This window comes from Schistocerca serialis, chromosome 3 (assembly GCF_023864345.2).
Source record: "Schistocerca serialis cubense isolate TAMUIC-IGC-003099 chromosome 3, iqSchSeri2.2, whole genome shotgun sequence".
NCBI lineage: Eukaryota > Metazoa > Arthropoda > Insecta > Orthoptera > Acrididae > Schistocerca > Schistocerca serialis.
The window spans coordinates 407,936,829-407,959,577 of NC_064640.1; the positions used below are offsets into that span (position 1 = coordinate 407,936,829).

The 22,749-nt window shown below is 38.1% G+C and overlaps 1 protein-coding gene across 1 annotated transcript in view; it reads right to left on the bottom strand.

Moving 5' to 3' along the window:
- The window catches only part of LOC126470270 (hemicentin-1-like), an 808,493-nt gene that overhangs the window by 368,458 nt on the left and 417,286 nt on the right, over positions 1-22,749 (bottom strand). The window contains exons 28-29 of the mRNA XM_050098010.1: positions 15,104-15,247; positions 1,453-1,584 (exon numbers count right to left, since the gene is read on the bottom strand). Of these exons, the coding sequence (XP_049953967.1) occupies positions 1,453-1,584; positions 15,104-15,247 (276 nt within the window). The remainder of the gene's footprint in view (positions 1-1,452; positions 1,585-15,103; positions 15,248-22,749) is intronic.

The following is a 22,749-nucleotide window of genomic DNA, read 5'->3' on the forward strand; positions in this document are numbered from 1 at the left end:
CCTACTATACTCTTCACCCACCTCCCTCCCCCCCCCCCCCCCCCTCGCCCACGGCAGTAGGATTCCACTGCCCACCCAATCTACATAATATCCTTGGCCGTAACTTTTCCATTCCTCTTTGTTGTTACCTTAGATCAATAGAATGATGTTTTCCACTTATAGCACTGGCTCTGAATCCTTGACATGCTATGGCAAATCATTTCTGTATAACAAAAAAAGAAATCAGTCTAAAATTGTTCCCTACACAATACCATGACTTTATTTATACACATGGTGCTGAAAGGTGAACTTGGAGTTTTTTTCCTACCACCAGACACCTGAGAATGATAATCCAAATATAATTTCATCCAACCATTCAGCATGCCTCTTAAATCATATTGTCCAAGCTTACTCAGGAGAATGATCAACTACATCAAATGTTTCGTTACATCTAAGGGTAACCCAGATATTTCTGTGTGGTTGCCAACTGCTTGCACGATATAGTTTATCGAGGTGAAAGTAGCTGTTATGATAAAGCACTTTAGCATCAACCATGTTGATATCCAGGAACAATATTATTTTTATTGAATTATGTAGTCAGCTATTGTGTGAATACTTTTCAATAATTTTTGAAAAACCAGATACCAGTGACTCAAGCCTATAGTTCCTCACACATTGTTGATCATCTTTTTATATAGAGGTAATACTTCCATTGCTTATATCTGCTGTGGGAAGATACAACCTGATAATGATGAATTACAAATATCTAACAAAGGAGGAAGTACATGCCCTGCTGATACTTTAATAACACCTGGAGGCAGCAATCAGTGAGTTGAACTCTTTGGTTGTGGCAGTTGGCTTCTAGCTTGTCAACATGTCAGGTTTTCTTTGTACCATGTGCATTAATGAGCAATAAAGTATCATGTACACTTAGCACCCAGTGTAATTTATGTTCCATTTACCTAATCCAAACAGTGGAACTACAAACATAATACAGAATTTCATTAATACCACCTTAATACTTACTGCTCAGTGGATTAACAGGATTTATAAATTCAGTTGAATCTACTGGACTGAGAATAATGGCTAACATGAAAGCGCCTTGAATATTGTATCAGTTCAAATGTCCACTGTAACTCTGTTCTCATATCACCACTCTTCTACATAATATTTGAAATGCTATTTTTCACAGTTATTTTGTTAATTCATTCACTTCTGTAATACTAAAACTTACCCTACTCTCAAGAAAGAAACTTTATAATGTTTGTAATATTAGTTTTTTCATGGTTGTTTACAGGTCCTCGTCTGCCTTCAGGTATGTGAGTAAGGTACTCACATTTTGCTTCTACATTATGACACATCAGCTTGCTAATATACATGATATCATTATGCCCAATGTTCATGTTTCACGTGGCAACCTTACTAATACTCAATGTATGAACTGCTATGGAAATAAATTATACATTCACTTACCCAGAACATCAATTACCACATTTTTCTGATCAGATCCTTCTGAATTTTCTGCAACACATGAGTAAAGACCAGAATTCTGATGTGAGGCAGCAATTATTGTCAAACTGTTATCATCAGATACTGTAACATCATCTGAAACAGGAAATGTATTATTTTATGTTGTCTTCAACTGACACTCCCACAACTCCACAGAATTCTCTTTACTAACACCATACAATAAGTATATAAACATTTAAAGAAAAAAATAATTATTTATTTTTTAAAAGATCATGCAATATTGTGAAAGATTTGTGATTAGCAATTCAAAATACACACATCTTTTTACCGTGTTTTGCAATGTTTGGCTTTAAATCAATGTCATCTTGAAGTGTGGTCAGAATGAATTATCATTTTATTAAAGTTTCACATGTACAATAGCCAGTACAGTCTTCCACATCCTTTGCCATCTCTCACAGAATTACAATGTCATCAGCGAAACTTAAAGTTCTATTTCTTCTCCCAGATCTGGAATTCCATTACCAAATTTCTCCTGACTTCACTTTACTGACTGCTCTCCATACAGATTCCCAATATAGGGCATAGGCCGCAGCTCCCACTCCCTTCTCCATTAGTGCTTCCCTTTCATGTCCGTCAGTTTTTATACACTACCATAAAAAAAATAGTATACCTGGAAAGAGGACACCAATTTTGATCCAGTGATGGCATATATCACCTGAGGGACAGTAGATGCACTGAGATGGTTTCAATGTTGTCTGAAAACAGATAGAGTAGTGGCATAGTTACCAGACAGCCACTTAAGTCTACCCTTTAATAGGGAATGGTCACAGCCAGAAGGCTCAGTGTGGTGTAAATGTGTGAATCAAGCAGGCAACAGTGCCATGTAGGTACACTTGTGCTTTCTATAGCCAACTCAGTGAGTTTGAAAGGTGTCAAATTGTCGCTTTCTGAGTGGTGGTATGATCCTTTTTGAAGAATTACCATACAAATTCAGCACACTGTGTAAATTGTGTAATGATGGTCCTATCAATGGTTGTGTGAACATTGTCACACCCACAGATGAGGTTCTGAACATCCAAGCCTCACAGATGCCCACCAGGACCTTCGTATTGTAAGGACAGCAGTGGCAGATCATATAGCAACCACAGCACAGATAAGAGGGCTTGTGAGCCCAGATGTGTCAATACAAACTATTGCAAACCAGTTATTAGCAGTGGAATTACTGCCCGCAAATCTCTAGCTTGTCTTCCGCTCATGCTATAGCACTGATGTGCACAACTCGACTGGTGCCTTCAGGGGGTCACTTGGAAGGTGGAATGGCATGCTGTGTGGTCTTCAGTGATGAAAGCAGAATCTGCTTGCATGCAAGTGATGGTCATTTGCATGTACAATGTAGACCTAGTGAGTGCTCCCTCATAGAGTGCATTAGCCCAAATTGCATTGGCCCCTCTGCTGGCCTTATGGTCTGGGATGTGATAAGCTACAACTCTCATTCAACTTTGGTGTTTCTGGAGGGAATGGTAACCAGTGCATACAGAATGTTGTTAGAGACGTTCTTTTGCCATTCTTGCAAGGGGAAGGTTATGTGTTGTTCCAAGAGGATAATGCTCTTCCGCACACTGACCGTGAAACATGATGTGCCCTGCAAGATGTGCAGCAATTTCCATGGACATAACAATCTCTGGACTTGGCTCCAGTTGAGCACATATGGGATATGATGGGAAGAGAAGTGACTCGTGTGACTTTTCAACTAACAACTCTTGCAGAACTACATGAACAGGTTGAGTAGGCATGGAATAATGTATCCTAGGACAGTTTCACCAAATGTATGATTGACTGGATGCCAGAGTCAGTGTCTGCAGTGCTGTCCATGCATGCCACACCATGTACTAATATGGGTGTTTCAGCATGGGTCAATACCTGCTACCACAGAACGGCTTACGCTACTAACATGTAAATGTAATCATTTCATGTACTCCATGTTCACTTTCACAAAAATAAATCTAGAATGAACTGGAAACTTCTGAAAGTGTATACTACTTTTTAGTGTAGTTGCAGTCTGGCTTCTATACAAGGTGTGGATATCTCTTCATTCCTACTATTTTAGAAGCATTTTCTAAAGCTACAAATTCTATTCATGTTGGTTTATCTTTCTTCAAACTACTTTCTGGGTCAATATTGCCTCAAAGGTTCTTAAATTTCTCCTGAAACCAAACTGTCCTCTCCCAGATCTGTTTCTACCAGTCGTTCCATATTTCTGTAGATAATTTACATACTTTACAACCATTACTGATTGAAAAGATGGTTTGGTAATAATCACATATATCAATACCTGCCTTTCTTGGTATTGAGACTATCACATTTTTCTTTATTGTGGGTTGAAAACTCAGTGACCAACTATCAGACTATAAATACAAACTCTCAGGTTTGATTTTCATCTTGTCCTAGGATTTTTATATGTCACTTAAAACTTAATTTGCGTCTGATAGCCGGCGGGTGTGGCCGAGCAGTTCTAGGCACTTCAGTCTGGAACTGTGCGACCACTACAGTCACAGGTTTGAATCCTGCCTCGGGCATGATTGTGTGTGATGTCCTTAAGTTAGTTAAGTAGTTCTAAGTTCTAGGGGACTGATGACCTCAGATGTTAAGTCCTATAATGCTCAGAGCCATTTGAACCATTTTTTTGCATCTGATAATGTTTACTAAAATTAAAAATTCTGAGTTGCACCTTGGTTCTGAGTCAATGTTAAACTGTAGGTCCCCCTATAGCTGCTGGTATAAGTTACTTAAAAAGACAGTGGAAGGGACTGGTAAACCATCTCCCAGAAGAACATGCCAGGTGAAGCACTGTGATGATCAAACGGCCCTCTTTGTTGATAGTTTTACATTTACACACTTTTCTCTTCAGTGATCTGTCAAATGCTTCACTCATATTATCTTCACACATTTCCTCATCCCTTCCCATAATTATGGCTTCAAGTTTTTTTTCTTGAAATAGCTCTTTTACATATTCCTTCCATGTTTAAGCCTTCTCTTCCTTGCCCTCTGAGCTCTTAATGTTCATAGAGCTGTTTTCCTTCTATTCAGATGTTTCTTTAGTTTTCATAACAGTTTGCTGAAGTCATTCAGGGGTCTACAGCTTTGGATTTCTTCTGTAGTCTAATAGTTCCACCTTTACCTATACAGATTTAATTTTGTAATCTTAAAAATTAAAAATCAAATATTATATAGAAATATTCTGATTATTTTTAATTTACTTTCATTAACACAGCTGGGTATTTCTTGTAATATCAATCCAATTCTCTGAATGATTCAAAGAATGAGAAGGTTTGTAAAAAGTAGTTACATTGGCAAAATGCCACCTGGTTGATGCCCAAGTTAACTTACTTAATTAAAAATGTCTTGCACTCTGGAGTTAATATTAATTTACCTCCTAGATATGCTTTTCCACTGTTGTAGGGAGGATAGTGTCAGTCAATGAAATTAAACTCTTAGTAAAAATTATCGTTATACCCACTTCCTTACACAGCATTCGGTAGCTTGGTTGGTAGAGAGGTGGAATGCTGAATATCATAAGATGGTATCATTATAAGATGGTATCCACAGGTTTCTGCTTTGTATCTAGCCTGCAACAATATTTCAACTAATATGTAAAACAAATCGACAGTCCGTCCATTTGAAAACCAAATCACAACTACAAAACTTTACCACACCGATTAGAAACAGTGTATTGTTGTTGTTTTCCTTGGCATTTACATGCACTTAAATTTGCAGTAGCTGTTCAAACATATCACATCCAAAAAGATATTTTCTAGTCAATGTGACCACACACTTTTTACTTTATGAAAAACAATTTTGTTTCATCTTCGTACTGTCCAGCTCAGATACATATTGTTTAAGCTTTCACTATTTTCATCAGTTACTATGTGGAGGCCATCTCGGTGCGCACAAGGCACAGATGAAAATTGGCAAACACATCACATGGAAGGTGATAGTCACTGAAATTAAGGACCCAGTAACTGTCAAGAGTGCATGTGGGGCAAACCCAGTACAAGCAGGGTAAAGGGCTTTCTACAGACCACCAGCATCTGTATAAGCTTTTCATCAAATTCCTTGGCCCGCTGCTGTAGGCTTTGTCCTGGTGATCACGGACATCTTTACGCATTTCATTCAACTGAGCCCAAGTAAGCAAACTACTTCAGAAACAAGTATTAGGCTTCAGTCTACCAAGTTCACGAGTTTTGGTCCACCTCGGACAATAGTCAGTGACAACACTCCAGTCTTCCCATCATGTCAGTTTCATGGGTTTCTCTTTAGCCATGGGATAAAGCATGTCTGCTCTCATTATATATCATATGGGGGCTCACAGGAGATGGTATCACTTGCTTTATTGGTTGTCCTTGGTATTCAATACCGTTTGCCATGAGACCCATAAAATGATGTCTGCCAAGCTTTGTTTTCCTATCAATTCAATACACCTGCTGAACAATTTTCAGTCCCTCAATGACCTTTTGTCAGAGTGTGTAGATACAGATGACCTAAAGGCCAAATTGAAGGCTGCAAGAAATAATTTCATTCTCAACAACCAGAGGGAAGCTTGTCTTTACAACTGGGGCAGGCATGTGGTATCAGTGGCTGCAGGTAAGAAGGTGCAGGGAGTGACCAAGAAGTTGCTGTTGCAGTGTGATGGACCTTTTACTGTCATGCAAGTCCTATCTCTGGTCAATTTCCTAGTTCAGGAACTTCAGACCCACCATAGGATCTGTGACCATCTTAACCAACTGAAGCTGAGTGGTAGGAAAAGGCAGTGCTGAAATCATGAGTTGTTTGGTGCCTGGAGGGTTCCTCCCCCACCCCACGCATAATATTTTTTTTTTTTTTTTGGGGGGGGGGGGGGGAGGTGAGATTGATATGTTTATATCAACTACACTCTTTCCTCTGATTAACAGATGAGTGCTGTGCCAGAAGTGAATCCTGTAGACAGTTCTCTAGTCAGAATTACTTTCTGTGTACATGTCGGTCCAAAGTTCCCTTTCTGGAAAGTATTTGTAGTTCATCCTGTTTGTGCTGCACCAGGGCTAGCGACAGCGTGAAGTTGAGTGTTTGGGCACAAGTGGCTGTAGCCAGTGTGGGAAATGATCACGAGGAGAGTTGCTTAGTAAGCATTTCATGCTCTGAGTTTTGTGCCAACTAGTGCTTGCCAGCTGATTTGCTTGTCTGTCAACTACCTTCTTCGGAGCATGCTTTCTAAATGTTTGGGCCCTGTTCTACTTCTGTGAACTAATGAACTTGCTTTGTTTTCTTATTGAAACTTGTAGGTTTGGTGAACTCACATGCTGGCCGCGGTGGCTGAGCAGTTCTAGGCGCTTCAGTCTGGAACCATGCGACTGCTGCGGTCGCAGGTTCGAATCCTGTCTCAGGCATGGATGTGTGTGATGTCCTTAGGTTAGTTAGGCTTAAGTAGTTATAAGTTCTAGGGGACTGATGACCTCAGATGTTAAGTCCCATAGTGCTCAGAGCCATTTGATTTGAACTCACACTCATGCCGCTCATTACTCTGCTGATGGTAGAATCTTTATCTCACGACTGTTCATTATTGTCAATGCTTGTCACGGCTGTTGGTGCAGTAAACTGTAAGTTGTGTGTACTTGTTGTAATAAGATGATGCATCTTGTCTAAGAATGCTCGGCACATGAAGAATATGTTTATTGAAATGTTTATTTGCTAGAAACTATTGGTTCAGCCAGAGAGATTTTGTCATTTTTTTCTGGTTAAGGTATTTGTTGCCAAGATTGTCTAACTAGTTGTTCAGTACTAAGTCCATCACTAACTAATTTATTATAACTGTTTAAACAAAAAAAAATTGTTATTTCAATCAGTTAATTTTAGTGGGCTTGCATTCTTGCTCTGAGCAACTGTTTAAAAATCTTGCTACAATAAAATGGGCTAGAGTTACCTGTCAGATTGCCCTAACTAATTGTTAAGTTGCAACATCCACTATTATTTGGGTTAGATTTTACTTTCTAAAAATTGACTTCTGAATTGGTTAATTTGTGGGAGCTAGTGTTCCTACTATGGATTTAAGGTTACTGTTTCTTTTAAAAAGGAGTTATTTTCATTTGTTAATGTAGGTAAGCCATCGCTCTTAGCTTGAGTAGCTTTTTCAACATTTTCCTACTACTAAATTGGGCTACTGTTATCCACCAGAGTGCCCCAATTAGTTGCTAAGGACTTCATACACTATTCCATAGAACTGAGCTTACTGTGCTTCTAATGGTCATTTTTCCATTTGCCAATTTTAGTAGGCTAGGGCCCTTACCTTGAATACTTAATACTTTCTTTTAGTAGCACTAAATATGGTTGCTGTTTCTTATTAAGCCACCCTAATTACTTGTGGAAGACTAGATCTGTGATTTTATTGATGAAAATTTACTGCTTTATAAATTGCTTTTTATATTTGTTAATTCATGTGATTAAGCACTCTTAACTGACTTTCAATTGCTAACTTTAATGGGCAAGTCTTCTTAGCTCAAGAACCCATTTGTTTTTTCCTAGCGCAATGTACCTTTTCTGTTAACTGACTAGTCAGTCTGATAAATTGCTGTGAACCATGTTCCCCATTTCATTGACTAATGGTTAATGTTTAAAAACTTCTATTGGTTGCTAAATTATGTGTGTTGGTACCTCCAGCTTGCCAGTTTGAGGTAGCATTCAATGTTATGTATAAGTGTAAAACTTTTTGCAGTCAAATTTAAGTTACTGAATGCAGTATACCACTGCAGTGATAATGGTTATCCTACGGATTATTTAAAGTTTGCCGATCTAAGAAGTATAGTAGTTTCTGTTCCTGAAACTATTACTGTTATTTAAAATGGTTGTTATATAGACACAAACTGTTCATGTGTACAACCCTGTATGTGTTACAAGAATTTTCTTTTTTTGGTAAAAACAAGTTTATTATGAATTAATCAGGATACAATATACCTGTGATGTCTTTTTTTGAGTTGTTATAATAAAGTTTCAAAAATCTAATAGTTCAGTGTCTTCCACTCAAGGATCCTTGTATACAGGCAAACCACTCAAAAGTAAAAGTTGCCTAATCCTGTCCTCATATGCTTTTGAATGGGAGAAGGCTTAACTACTGAATTGTTTCATTGGGGAAGACTGTAATATGGTTCCTACTTTCAATCATTGTATGGACACTGAAATGGCAGATTTGAGATACATGACTATGGATTTTAAAAAACAGCTAAAATTTCTCAACAGAGTTATACAGTTCTTCTTATATTTTGGAGTCACAACCTTGATAATTATGTAAAAGCAAACTACTGGCAATTAAAATTGCTACACCACGAAAATGACGTGCGACGCAAAATTTATTCGACAGGAAGAAGATGCTGTGATATGCAAATGATTAGCTTTTCAGAGCATTCACACAAGGTTGGCGCCACTGGCGACATCTACAATGTGCTGATATGAGGAAAGTTTCCAACTGATTTTTCATACACAAACAGCAGTTTTTAATATACCTAGAATACAAAGACTTAATGAAAACTTCAATTCCCTGACATCGTGTAGTACAATACCTCACTTTAAAATGATTGGTATTATGGTGATTCGTGTATTTCATAAAAATGACACTAAATTGGAGACTAATTAGCAGACACTATTACAAAATAAAACAAACAACAATGTATTTTAACAAACTGTGGCATTCATTGTAGTAATGGGAAAGGCTTGAATTAGTGAAAATGGTAGGAATAAAATCTATGGTATTAATCACAAACTGTAATTTTTCAAATAATTGGACTTTTACGAATGTAGTTCACTCATTCAAGAAGTTATTCTGTTGCTTGCAAATGAAGGCACATATTGTAAAATGTAAATTTAGGATGAAAGCTGTAAAGAACATTCCATCTTAATGACTTTATTAATTAAACTCATATTGTTGTAACCAGATATATGCCTAATTATAAAATTCTAGGCATCTGTTACAAATTCTGTCAGTCAAAACCTGTTTCGTTTTACCCTCTTAGCTTCAATTATTGTCAGGAATGTGAGTCGTTGTGTAATTAGCATGTATTAATTAATTTTGTGAAGTTCACTATTGTACTCTATTTAGATGGAATTTTCACATTTAAAAACATTTTTACATTATAAATTTCACATATTATTCAATTCTGTAATTTTAGACGTATTATTCTGTGTAATCAGAACATCTTAGCTTTGGAATGTTCAATTGTAAATACAATTAAAAATATGTTGTCATTATTAAGTAATAATGGTCCAAGTGACCATTCATTATTTAGAATATATAAATAGGGAAGCAGCGAGGCTGCTGGGACGGGCAGTTTTGACCTGATATCTCGAAGTGTAACCTGTGTTAGTTACTTGAGTATTATTTCACTAAGATTTAAAAATGTGAAAAAGTATTTTTATTGACTTGTGAACCAGTCAGTTGTTTTACGAAGACATACAGTACAACTCGGCCTTTTTGCAATGAGTCATGATGAATTTGATCAGCGGTTACGAATGGAAGAATAAATGTTTTAAAACTGGAACTGATCACTTTCACTTCATGAAGATCCAGGCAATCTATGAATATTTCAGTTATGTTGAGAAAAATTTCGTTTTAATCTTCTACTTATGATTCTAGATAACATCAGATGACATGCACTTTTGATAAGTCAGTTCATCTGTCTTCGAAGTCTTGAGGATTTCCTTACTGACAAGTAGATAATAATTAATTAGAAGTGTTAAAAGTTGACCGGCGTTGCCTGGTGAAAAGTTGTTGTGATGCCTCGTGTAAGGTGGAGAAATGCATACCATCACGTTTCTGACTTTGATAAAGGTGATTGCGGTTTATCGTATCGCGACATTGCTGCTCGCGTTGGTCGAGATCTAATGACTGTTAGCAGAATATGGAATCGGTGTGTTGAGGAGGGTAATACAGAATGCTGTGCTGGATCCCAAAAGCCTCGTATCACTAGCAGTTGAGATGACAGGCATCTTATCCACATGGCTGTAACACATCTTGCAGCCATGTCTCGATCCCTGAGTCAACAGATGGGAACGTTTGCAAGACAACAACCATCTGCATGAACAGTTCGATGACATTTGCAGCAGCATGGACTATCAGCTCAGAGACCATGGCTGTTGTTACCCTTGACACTGCATCACAGAAAGAAGCACCTGCGATGATGTACTCAGTGACGAACCTGGGTGCACAAATTGCAAAACATCATTTTCTCTTTATGAATCCAGGTTCTGTTTACAGCATCATGATGGTCACATCTATGTTTGGTGATATCGCAGCGAACGCACATTGGAAGCGTGTATTCATCATCGCCATACTGGCTTATCAGCTGGCGTGATGGTATGGGGTACCATTGATTACACGTCTCGGTCACCTCTTGTTCGAATTGGCGGCACTTTGAACAATGTATGTTACATTTCAGATGTGTTATGAGCTGTGGCTCTACCCTTCATTCAATCCCTGCGAAACCCTACATTTCAGCAGGCTTAATGCATGGCCACATATTGCAAGTCCTGTACGGGCCTTTCTGGATACAGAAAATGTTCAACTGCTGCTCTGGCCAGCACATTCTCCAGATCTCTCGCCAATTGAAAACATCTGGTCAATGGTGGCCGAGCAACTGGATCGTCACAATACGCCAGTCTTGATGAACTGTGGTACCATGTTGAAGCTTCATGAGCAGCTGTACCTGTACACGCCATCCAAGCTCTGTTTGACTCAATGCCCAGGCATATCAAGGCCGTTATTACGGCCAGAGGTGGTTGTTCTGGGTACTGATTTCTCAGGAGCTATGCACCCAAATTGTGTGAAAATGTAATCCCATGTCAGTTCTAGTATAATATATTTGTCCACTGAATACCCATTTATCATCTGCATTTCTTCTTGGTGTAGCAATTTTAATGGCCACTAGTGTATCATATTTTTACTCACAGCTGCTAAATGTATTAAAATTGTAGGCCTATATTGCTGATGTCGGACTGTTATAAAATACTGGAATATGTTTTATGCTCAAACATTATTACAATTTTTGATATGAAAATCTAAAAAACTAACTAACTGACATCAGAAATTTAATGCAAATAAATGTAACATATTGTGCATAAATAGATGAAGAGATCCATAACTGTTCAATATTACTATTGACAATAAGTCACAAGTAGCAAAAATCATCAAATACCTAGGATTAATGCTCCAGAGTGACCTAAAGTGGAATAATGACATAACATTACTTGTAGGAGAAGCAAATGTCAGGCTAAGATTCATCATCTTAATGTAATGTATTGCACACATCAAAGAAGTGACTTACAAACACATGTACAACCATTCTTCAGCATTACACAACAATTTTGGAAACTTAAGAATTCAAATTAATAAAAAACATAAAGAATATACAATGACAAAGAGACCATTCTGTCATGGGATCATTTAGGAAGTGCAAGAGGATTATGAAGATGCTAAACAAACTCCACTGGCTGACATTTCAAGAGAGGTATTGTGTATCTCAGAGTTGTTTACCATTGAAATTCTGACAGCATACATTTGAAGAAGAGTTGGGAAATGTATTACTTCCTCCCTCATTTGTCTTGTGATATGACAACAATGAGAAGCTCGCAGAAATTAGACCTCATATGGAGGTTCATACAAAGTCATTCTTCTCATGCGTCAATTGCAAACAGAACACGGAAGAGGGAAATGCTAGTCATACCAGAAGTACCCTCCACTTGCAGAGTATAGACATACAAGGGCAGACATCTTGTTAGTTGTTGTCCTTGTGGTAGAGAAATTTTGTCTCCTTTTATGAAGTGACTTTACAACAGACAATTTACATCTGACTATGTCTGTCTGGATAAGAGACTCATTACATAAGTAACAGGACATCAACTAGGACGGTTTTAACCATATAGTTTGATACTAGACATGGTCATACAGATAGTGCTACCCTTTTGGAGACTCTTAACATTCCCTTGAGTCTTATCTAGTGGGACTGACAGTGATTCTGCAGAATCATCAGAAGCTGTTACACCTGATAAGCCACAATCTGTCCAGAATCTGAAACTGCCCTCAATGGGCATTACATCAGCTGCAGGCATGCAACAGAAACTGAAAGACATGCATAAAAATCTCTAACACAATTTATGGGTAAATAGACTGGAGGACATCAACACATTTCAAATATCCTTGTGCCACATTACACACATGGCACATACAAGAGGTGGCTCAGTGGTCTTTCTGACTGCTGAAGCAACTGACCAAATTCAGTTCAAAGTGAACAACCTACCAACAAATGTACAGCTCTGCAACCTCCCGAGGCAAGTGTTCAAAATGATGCAAGAGATTCCTGACCTGGATCAAACTTGCAAAGACTTTGCCAAAATGTATCGATGGATCTAGTTTGATTTCTCCTAATGTTTCCTGAAACATTATGGTTTACTAAACATCCTTGACAATGCACGTGTTACAAACAAATGTGATGTCCTGTGTGATAGTAATGACTGAAATACATAAATTAGTTGAAGATGGCGACATCTATGATGTGTATATTCAAGAGCCATACATAAAACAAAATAAGATTCTTCAGTTTGCAGTTAACATAATGAAAATTGTAGGTTATGCAAATGGGAGAGCTACAATAGCACTTTTCCAAAAATTTGTTCAAGTACCAAAAATACCCCAACTTTGTGACACACACACTGCAATAGTAACTTTCAAGTCCTCACTTGGTAAACTAACACTAATGAGGATTTACATACAATATTCACACTACAGTGAATTGTGCATCTATGGGCTGAGAGATGCAGTTCATTATGCTCAGGGTTCAGCACATATAATAGTAACGGACACTGACACAAAATCCTCAAATACAAATGCGGGAAGTAATTAATTAATTAAACTTCCATGTGCCGCACAGCCAGCCACATATGAAAACTATGCTGGTGCTGCAGCAAAATGAACTCTTGGAGAGTCTTTAAGCACAATACTGGAGGTGACCACAAAGTGGTTATGATAGATTTGTTGGATCCTGGTTTACAATGAAGGAATATGGAATGGGAACACAATCATCTTTAATACTATTTCAAAAATTCTCTGTATGTCCATCTCTATACAGATGGTTGTGAGACCTTGGCTGTTCAGTACAGAATGTTGAATCAAAACACTTATTGAAATCAATCACTACTGTTACGTTCCTTAAGTTGATTTCATTAGCAATGTCCCATTATCAGGTACATCACATCAAGTCCCTGTACGTCCATTTGTATACAGATGGTTTTGGGACTCCACCCATTCGGTAAAGACTGTCAAATCAGCAAGTGATGATCAAAGGAGTTGGCAAGTGATGATCAAAAGGATCACTTTGTCAATAATCTATGGATGGCAGTCATTCAATGGTGGCTCCTACTTTGACTGGACCAGAGGCGGGAATCTTGCTACACTTCAGTCAGGGGTCAGAGAGCCAGAAGATGGCGTAATATATTAACGAAACTAGGTATTCAATAAAATAACAATTGGAAAGTTAGTCAGCTGAAAGGTGTTTTTATTTGACATTCATTTCAGAAAGGCTAAAGGGGAAAAGTTAAGTGCAGAAATTGCGCTTTAAATATGAGGAGATGCTAAACACAGCATAGACTACATGGCACAGACACCAACAACTGTCTTACAAGACACTCAAAGTGTGGCCATTCCAATACAGAAAATTGCTAGACATTTCAATACACCTTGGTGTGCAGAGCTTACTAAGCTGAAAACATTTTTACTACAGAAGCACACATTTTATCAAAGAGCTTTAGGATCAGGCTAGGCTATTGTTGTATAGAACACTGAAAACTGAATACAAAGCTCTCATATATACCACCAAGAAAAGGCATTGGAAGCAATGTGTTCAAAGTCAACATGTAACAGTACATAGGGTACTCCCTACAGAATATTAACAAAGAAAGAATCTTCCTACCTTGTGATTCTTCAGTTTCTTCCAGTGTATTAGCTGAGAGAATAGTCCACAGGTGTACTGCTGGTTCATAGTGTCCCACCGGATGCTATGACCTGGCAGTGCACCTGTGGACTGTTCTACCATATCTTTCTATCATTCTTTGTATTCTTACTTACAAATGTAGTCAACAATGCTATTACAGCATTATGATTGCAGATTCTGTGCTCAGGAGTCATTTGTATCCAGGAGAACAACAGTGCTACACTCATGAGTCCACTCTCTGATCAATTGCTCAGCTTAATTTTCAGATAAGATATTTGGAACAATTTCACTGTTCCTGTTTTCCGCCCTTAACCACGAGTCTCTCAGTCTATATTTGTAATCTCTGACTAATACTATAACATTACCAGAAAATTTAAATTCAATATGCTCTAAGTTTATCCAGAAATGTTTCCCTTTTGTTTATGTGGTAGGAAGCAGTAAATTGAGTGATCATGTGTGTGCTATGCCCCCCCCCCCCCTCACCATGAGCAGAAGATGATACAAACACCATATGAGGCACAATGAGGTGTCATAGTATACTAATAACAAATATGTACACTTACTCTAGTACAACGAATGTAATTTATACAACAGAACTGACCATATTGCAGCAAAGTTAGACACACAGGGTGGTTTACAGAACAACATACCTTCCCCTCTTAGGATTGTATAGCCATTCCTCCTCCAACTTAAGTGTGGCATTGGACTTCCATAAGCACTACATGCGACAGAAAGGCTTTCACCAGCCATTAGTTCAATCTTTGATGGTATGGCATCAACAATTTGAGGAGGTGCTATTAAAATAAAAAGAAAACATATAATCACATTAGGACCAATAAACAGATTAAATGTTTTCCTCTTATGTGGTGTACAAGTATGTGACTGTTATAGGAAATACTTTAAGATATCTTTTATTATGCAGTTATCATCATTCAAGGTATATTAAAAAATAAAGACTGACAAGGAATAAATCAAAGCGATAACTTGCAGGATAAAACATGAAATGTGCAACAAATTTAATTTATCTTCTTATTTTATGGTACGGACAAATAATTTTGGTTTGAAATTCAAAAGGCTTCACAGATACGAAATGCTACATTTAAATCGTAACTGCAGTAATCTTGAGTGAAATGTCTTTTTAAACTACAACTAAACTCTTATATTTCTTGCATTCAATAATATTCTGAATTACTCATTATGTGTTACGAGAGCAAATGTATATACTTAAGCACTTTTGCAGAGACTATAATAATCCGAATTGCTTTTCATGGCAATTACATCAAAAATATTCTCCCACTGCTCCTCTTGCCATTGTCTCTATGACACTAGAGCATGATACATGACTTTCCAGTTACAGATGCACCAATTGTAAAACTTCATACGGTCATGTGAACCTTGCTCTCATATATAATTGTATCGATAGTGTAGCTCTTGATTGACTCTTGTCCTACAAAAAACACATAGAAAACATCACAGGAAAGTTGAGGCCATGCAATGGTACCTCATGTGATACAAGAGCTAACACACTATAACATTCTTCCTTAAGAATTGTCTACTCTGATGGTGTATATTGTGCTCCAGCATGATTTAACAGTTCACATATGAGAAAAATTAATGTTCAGCCACATGCAACAATTTGGACAATAACAGGATGCATAAGTCTACTTCCCATTACTGGTTACCTTTTCTAAGCCACATTGCACCACTAGATCTGTGAAGACAGAATGCTCTTCTCAAGTTGTATGAAAAATTAATTAAAAACCCTTACTCCCAACCCTCTCTCATGTGCTTGCATTTAAACTGACCCTATTAATATCCAGCCACTTATCCATCATATTGACAGAACCCCTGCAAGCAGTGGATTTCAATATGAAGTGGTGAAACCTCTAGAACAGCATTGCCCATGAGGAATATCAGATTGTCATAAGACCAACCAGCACAGAATTAGTGTGACAAGCTTTGGCGGCAATTAACAGGATTTATACAGGCCAGGCATCTATGCAAAAGCCTCCACTAATGGGGAAAGGCTCCATCTTCTCAATGGGACAGTGGCAGTGAACATCAGACCGTCAAAAAAAATTATAACAAGCTATAGCAGATGAGCTTACCATGGATATCTATAAGACTTCTTCGAAGTGACAGAGGCAGTGCTTGAGTGGATTGATAATTTAGATATAATTTGTAGATTTAGTGTTTTAGTTATATTTAGTTTGTAAATTATGTAATTTACATATATTTCACTTCTTTGTATTACTATATGCTAAATAAATAAATCATTGTAACTATGTATACAAAAGGTCTAAGTATTTGATTAAGTTAATGTGTGTCATTGTGTACATTTCTGAACTACTAAACTTTCAACGTGGAGGGCTAAGAGCAACCTAATTTGGTTTTAGTTTTTGAGCAAATGAAATTTGTTGCTTGATACTTTATGATAAAAGAACATAATGGAAAATACATGCGCACAAGGAAAGTGACAGGACATACTTGGATGCATAAACTGATGATGATGATGATGATGATGATGGATGATGATGATGATGATGATGATAATGGCGATGTTTATGTAAGCCAAAAGTTTCCCCACTATTACTTCTATCTGGTGAGTGAGTTGATGTGGGGAGCATGTATACTAGTGCTTATTTTTAATTATATGCTTTATGCTTGTGTTGTTAATCCAGAATGTGTTTTATCTTTGAAAAAAGTGTATCAAAGTTCAGTGTCCATTTTTCCTTTAATTTTCTTTGAAGTTTGAATGAAGATTTCTACAAAACTTTCCTTTTACATTTTCTCTCCCTATCTGTAAGATGTGCTGCTGATAATTAGCAAGCTTGTTTCAATATAATAAGAAACCAATACCTTTTCCATGCATTTCTAAGGACTACTTCAATGCACAGTCTTGGGCACTGACTAAACATGACACTAACAGATTTCTTATAAACCCATGTGAACAACAAAGTTTATCAAACTTCACTCTAAACTTATAGGGATGTGGTTGCAACAACTGTTACAACCACTGAAGTTGTATGGTACTCCACTGCAATGCTTCATCACACGTATCAGTCCATGATCCACTGCCACCTGTCTGTCATAATGTTGAATGGTTTAGCAACCACACTTCTAAGGGAGCAGTCACCAACATAACAGAAAAGATGCCATACAGTACTATAGAAAAAGTGGACATATTTTGCTGAGGATTTTTGCATTATGCATGCTTTTTGATTCACAGGTTATTCTTATGTGTTTCCATGCATAATTAAATCACTCCATAACTTTATCAGACACACATCTAACATACCAACATGAGATTATTCCATGATGAGCTATTGGTGAAGAATAGTATGGGAAGGGAGAGAGAGAACGGACATTTCTGCTGTAACAAGTAGCACTATGACATTTTCTAATTTCAGTTTACTTTTGAAGATTAATTTAAAGGAACTGTTTGCTTAAGTAAATTTTTATGAGTAAATCATCAGAAAGAGGAAATATTTTTTAAAAAATCTTTAAAATTAATTTACCATTGCTTACTTGCTAGGCAGATTAATGAAACATGAAAAAACAAAGGTGGAACCAATCGGACTAGTAGGTGCAAATTGCTCTGATAAAACTAAATTAAAAATTGGTAGTATTTGTAATCTGTGTGATGGGAAAGTCAGGAAAGGTATTCAGTGCAAATGTTGTAAATGATGTTTTCACAAAAACTGTTGCAAAATAAACATAAAATTGGTGACTGTGGACTACTTATGGTCATGTGATGTCTGTGTAATGGAAACATGTGGAAAGAGTATATAACATTATCAGAGACAAGGATTCAATAATTCAAGTTCTGCAAAGTGATATTGAGGCATTACAGATGAAATGTGCTGGTTTAGAGCACAGATGCAAAAATCTGGGGAAGAGCAATAGTTTAAAAGTGGACGAAAATTAGTGTTTCGAAACATTTAGCTCCATTCTAATCAAGACACGTGCTACGTCTAAAATGATAAGAAAGGAAAACTTAGAAAAATACTGTGTAACAAAAGTAGATGAGGAACAAAGTTCTACACATACTCAATATGCAACCAATAAGAAGCTTGCATCTGAAAATGTAGAAGATACCACTGATGTGCTTAAAATCACATGCAAAAGTGGAGAACAGTTCTGCAGCAACACAAAAAGAAATGCATCATGGAATGATAGTCAAAATATATGAAGATAGCTATGAATGCAATGTTTCAAACTTTGTATCAGATGCTGCAAAGGAAAATATGAGTGCCTCGGCTTTTGTAAAGCCTGGAGTGAAGTTTGAAAATGTGATTAGCTGTGTAGAACAAGAAAATGCCATTTCTACTAAAAGTGATTGTGTTGCTCTGACAGCAGGATCAAATGGTGTTTCCTGCAATGACAAATTAATGCACAAAAACAGCTGCAAAAGTGAACAAGCCACACCTAAAGTACCTACAAGCATGGAAACTAGTGAAAGGGGCTAATTCCAATTGGATCTGGCCCAACTCTGACAAGGCAGAAGAATAGTCAATACACAGAGGTAATTCCTTTACCTTGTAAACAAACTAGTTTTTAAAAGATGCTTTAGCTGATAATGTACCAGTATGCAGTAGTAATTTCATTATGCATCTGAACATTGGAGGTTTGTCTGAAGGAATAATCAGCGAGCTTAATGACGTGCAAATTCTGTTAGAAAGTATGAAACAATCAGTAAAGGTAATATGTCCAAATAAACATTGACTTGTTCTATATCTGTATAAATTAAATATATCAATAAATAAGACTGAAAATATCAGTCTTCTCAATAAACTTCCAGGCTACAAATGCCCACCAGGTCTTTGTAGAATTGATGGGCACGGAGGCTCTTGCATAGCAGTTTATTCCTTAGTAATCTATGAAATCAGACAGAATTTTAGTCATTTAAATGAAGAGCATATTTTTGAAAGTTGTTGTATAGAACATAAAGAGTGAAACATATTAATCATCATCTTATACTTAAATGTTTCCCTGAAACATTTAAGTCTCTTTTTATTAATTATCTACAATAATTATTATCATATTAATCATCAGTTTATAACACATCCCTGGGTACCATACAAACTCTGTGTTCTTATATAAATTTGAAACTCTGTTACACAAATTAAAAACTGAAAAACTGCATAACAAGCTAGTTATATGTGCTGAGTTCAACATATATGTAAGAATTGATGACAAATTTGTTTCACATTTAAAGAATCTGATAGCCACAAATGGACTAAATCTAAATTTTGATCAATGCACAAGAGTTACAGCACCTACTTCATATGTATTCATAATATTTTACATAGTTACAATTACTGTGTCAAAGAAAAATGCAGTTTTGATCTAAGAATATCAAACCATGCAGCACTATTTGCATCATTACCACAATTAAATTTAGGTTGCACAACAAACAGATGTAAGAACTTCAGCCAAGAAAATGTGGAAGTATTTATTAAAAATCTGAGCCTCACCATTTGGTCAATCAGCAAAGATACTCCAACAAGTGACAACTACAATAACTTTTCAACAAAATTCATGAGCATATACAATGAATGCTTTCCTACTCCTAGAGTATGGACTGAGTCTCACAAAAGTAGGTCATGGGTAACAAAAGGAATTAGAGTGACTAGCATTAAGAACATGCTGGCCACCCTAGGTTAGCGATGTCATTATCCTGAAGGAAGTCACTCACAAGATGTACACGATGGGGGCATGAATTGTTGTCCATGAAGATGAATGCCTTGCCAATATGCTGCTGATATGGTTGCACTATCAGTGCATATTTTTTAAATATGTAATCACATTCAAGAAAACATTTGACAAAGATAGTTAAACTAGCAAAGTGAACTGCAAACAATACATTCATTAAAAAAAAAAATGTCTTTGGTCTGTTATAAGAAGTGAGTTCGGCAGTTAAATGGAGAGAAAGTGTCCCTCTGAACTAATGATTAATGGTAGGACACTTACAGATCCCAGTGCCATATGTGAATCCTCCAATAATTTCTGCATTAATTGTAATAATTCCCAGTATGGTAGAGAGAAATTGCACGGGATTTAAATTTTCACTTGTTTGAATCTCTGGTGTCATTAAAATCATAATGTCCGTAAAAATTTAAACTCAGTGGGTTGGGATGAAGTTCCCACTAGAATAATAGAATCAGTATGTACAGCATTGCACATCCACTCTCTCTCCTAATCAACCAATCTTTCAAAGAGAGGTGTTTTCCAGATCAGTTAAAATATGCTGAAGTCCTGCCAATTCATATATATATATATATATATATATATATATATATATATATATATATATATATATATATATATAGACACACACACACACACTCCTGGAAATTGAAATAAGAACACCGTGAATTCATTATCCCAGGAAGGGGAAACTTTATTGACACATTCCTGGGGTCAGATACATCACATGATCACACTGACAGAACCACAGGCACATAGACACAGGCAACAGAGCATGCACAATGTCGGCACTAGTACAGTGTATATCCACCTTTCGCAGCAATGCAGGCTGCCATTCTCCCATGGAGACGATCGTAGAGATGCTGGATGTAGTCCTGTGGAACGGCTTGCCATGCCATTTCCACCTGGCGCCTCAGTTGGACCAGCGTTCGTGCTGGACGTGCAGACCGCGTGAGACGACGCTTCATCCAGTCCCGAACATGCTCCATGGGGGACAGATCAGGAGAGCTTGCTGGCCAGGGTAGTTGACTTACACCTTCTAGAGCACGTTGGGTGGCACGGGATACATGCGGACGTGCATTGTCCTGTTGGAACAGCAAGTTCCATTGCCGGTCTAGGAATGGTAGAACGATGGGTTCGATGACGGTTTGGATGTACCGTGGACTATTCAGTGTCCCCTCGACGATCACCAGTGGTGTACGGCCAGTGTAGGAGATCGCTCCCCACATCATGATGCCGGGTGTTGGCCCTGTGTGCCTCGGTCGTATGCAGTCGTGATTGTGGCGCTCACCTGCACGGCGCCAAACACGCATACGACCATCATTGGCACCAAGGCAGAAGCGAATCTCATCGCTGAAGACGACACGTCTCCATTCGTCCCTCCATTCACGCCTGTCGCGACACCACTGGAGGCGGGCTGCACGATGTTGGGGCGTGAGCGGAAGACGGCCTAACGGTGTGCGGGACTGTAGCCCAGCTTCATGGAGACGGTTGCGAATGGTCCTCGCCAATACCCCAGGAGCAACAGTGTCCCTAATTTGCTGGGAAGTGGCGGTGCGGTCCCCTACGGCACTGCGTAGGATCCTACGGTCTTAGCGTGCATCCGTGCGTCGCTGCGGTCCGGTCTCAGGTCGACGGGCACGTGCACCTTCCGCCGACCACTGGCGACAACATCGATGTACTGTGGAGACCTCACGCCCCACGTGTTGAGCAATTCGGCGGTACGTCCACCCGGCCTCCCGCATGCCCACTATACGCCCTCGCTCAAAGTCCGTCAACTGCACATACGGTTCACGTCCACGCTGTCGTGGCATGCTACCAGTGTTAAAGACTGCGATGGAGCTCCGTATGCCACGGCAAACTGGCTGACACTGACGGCGGCGGTGCACAAATGCTGCGCAGCTAGCGCCATTCGACGGCCAACACCGCGGTTCCTGGTGTGTCCGCTGTGCCGTACGTGTGATCATTGCTTGTACAGCCCTCTCGCAGTGTCCGGAGCAAGTATGGTGGGTCTGACACACCGGTGTCAATGTGTTCTTTTTTCCATTTCCAGGAGTGTGTGTCTATATATATATATATATATATATATATATATATATATATATATATATATATATATATATATATATATATATATATATAAGATGAAAGCTGCATGTGACCAAATAGAAAATACAATCAGCATGGTTTCAGGAAAGGCCACAGCACAACCAATGCAATAAATCAACTGGTCACAAAAGTTAGCAATTGTCCTGATAATACACACATCCAAAAAAGTTTTGCAACAACCCGGTTCCCAGAACTCCTGAAGACAGGCATTGACTGCGGATATTGTATCATAGACACAGTCCCACTGACTGTTCAGAGATGTCACTAAACCCACCCAAAGATGTAAATAACCATGCACGAGCAGTGCCTATTAGACGGAGGGGTCTGACAGCCAATCAGTTCCAGTCATTCCACCAGGAAGGAGGTACATGGCTCTTGTTGTCTGTAGTTCAACCATGCCTAGACATTCAATACCAAAGTTGGATCACATCCGTATTGTTACTTTGTGCCAGGAAGGGCTCTCAACAAGGGAAGTGTC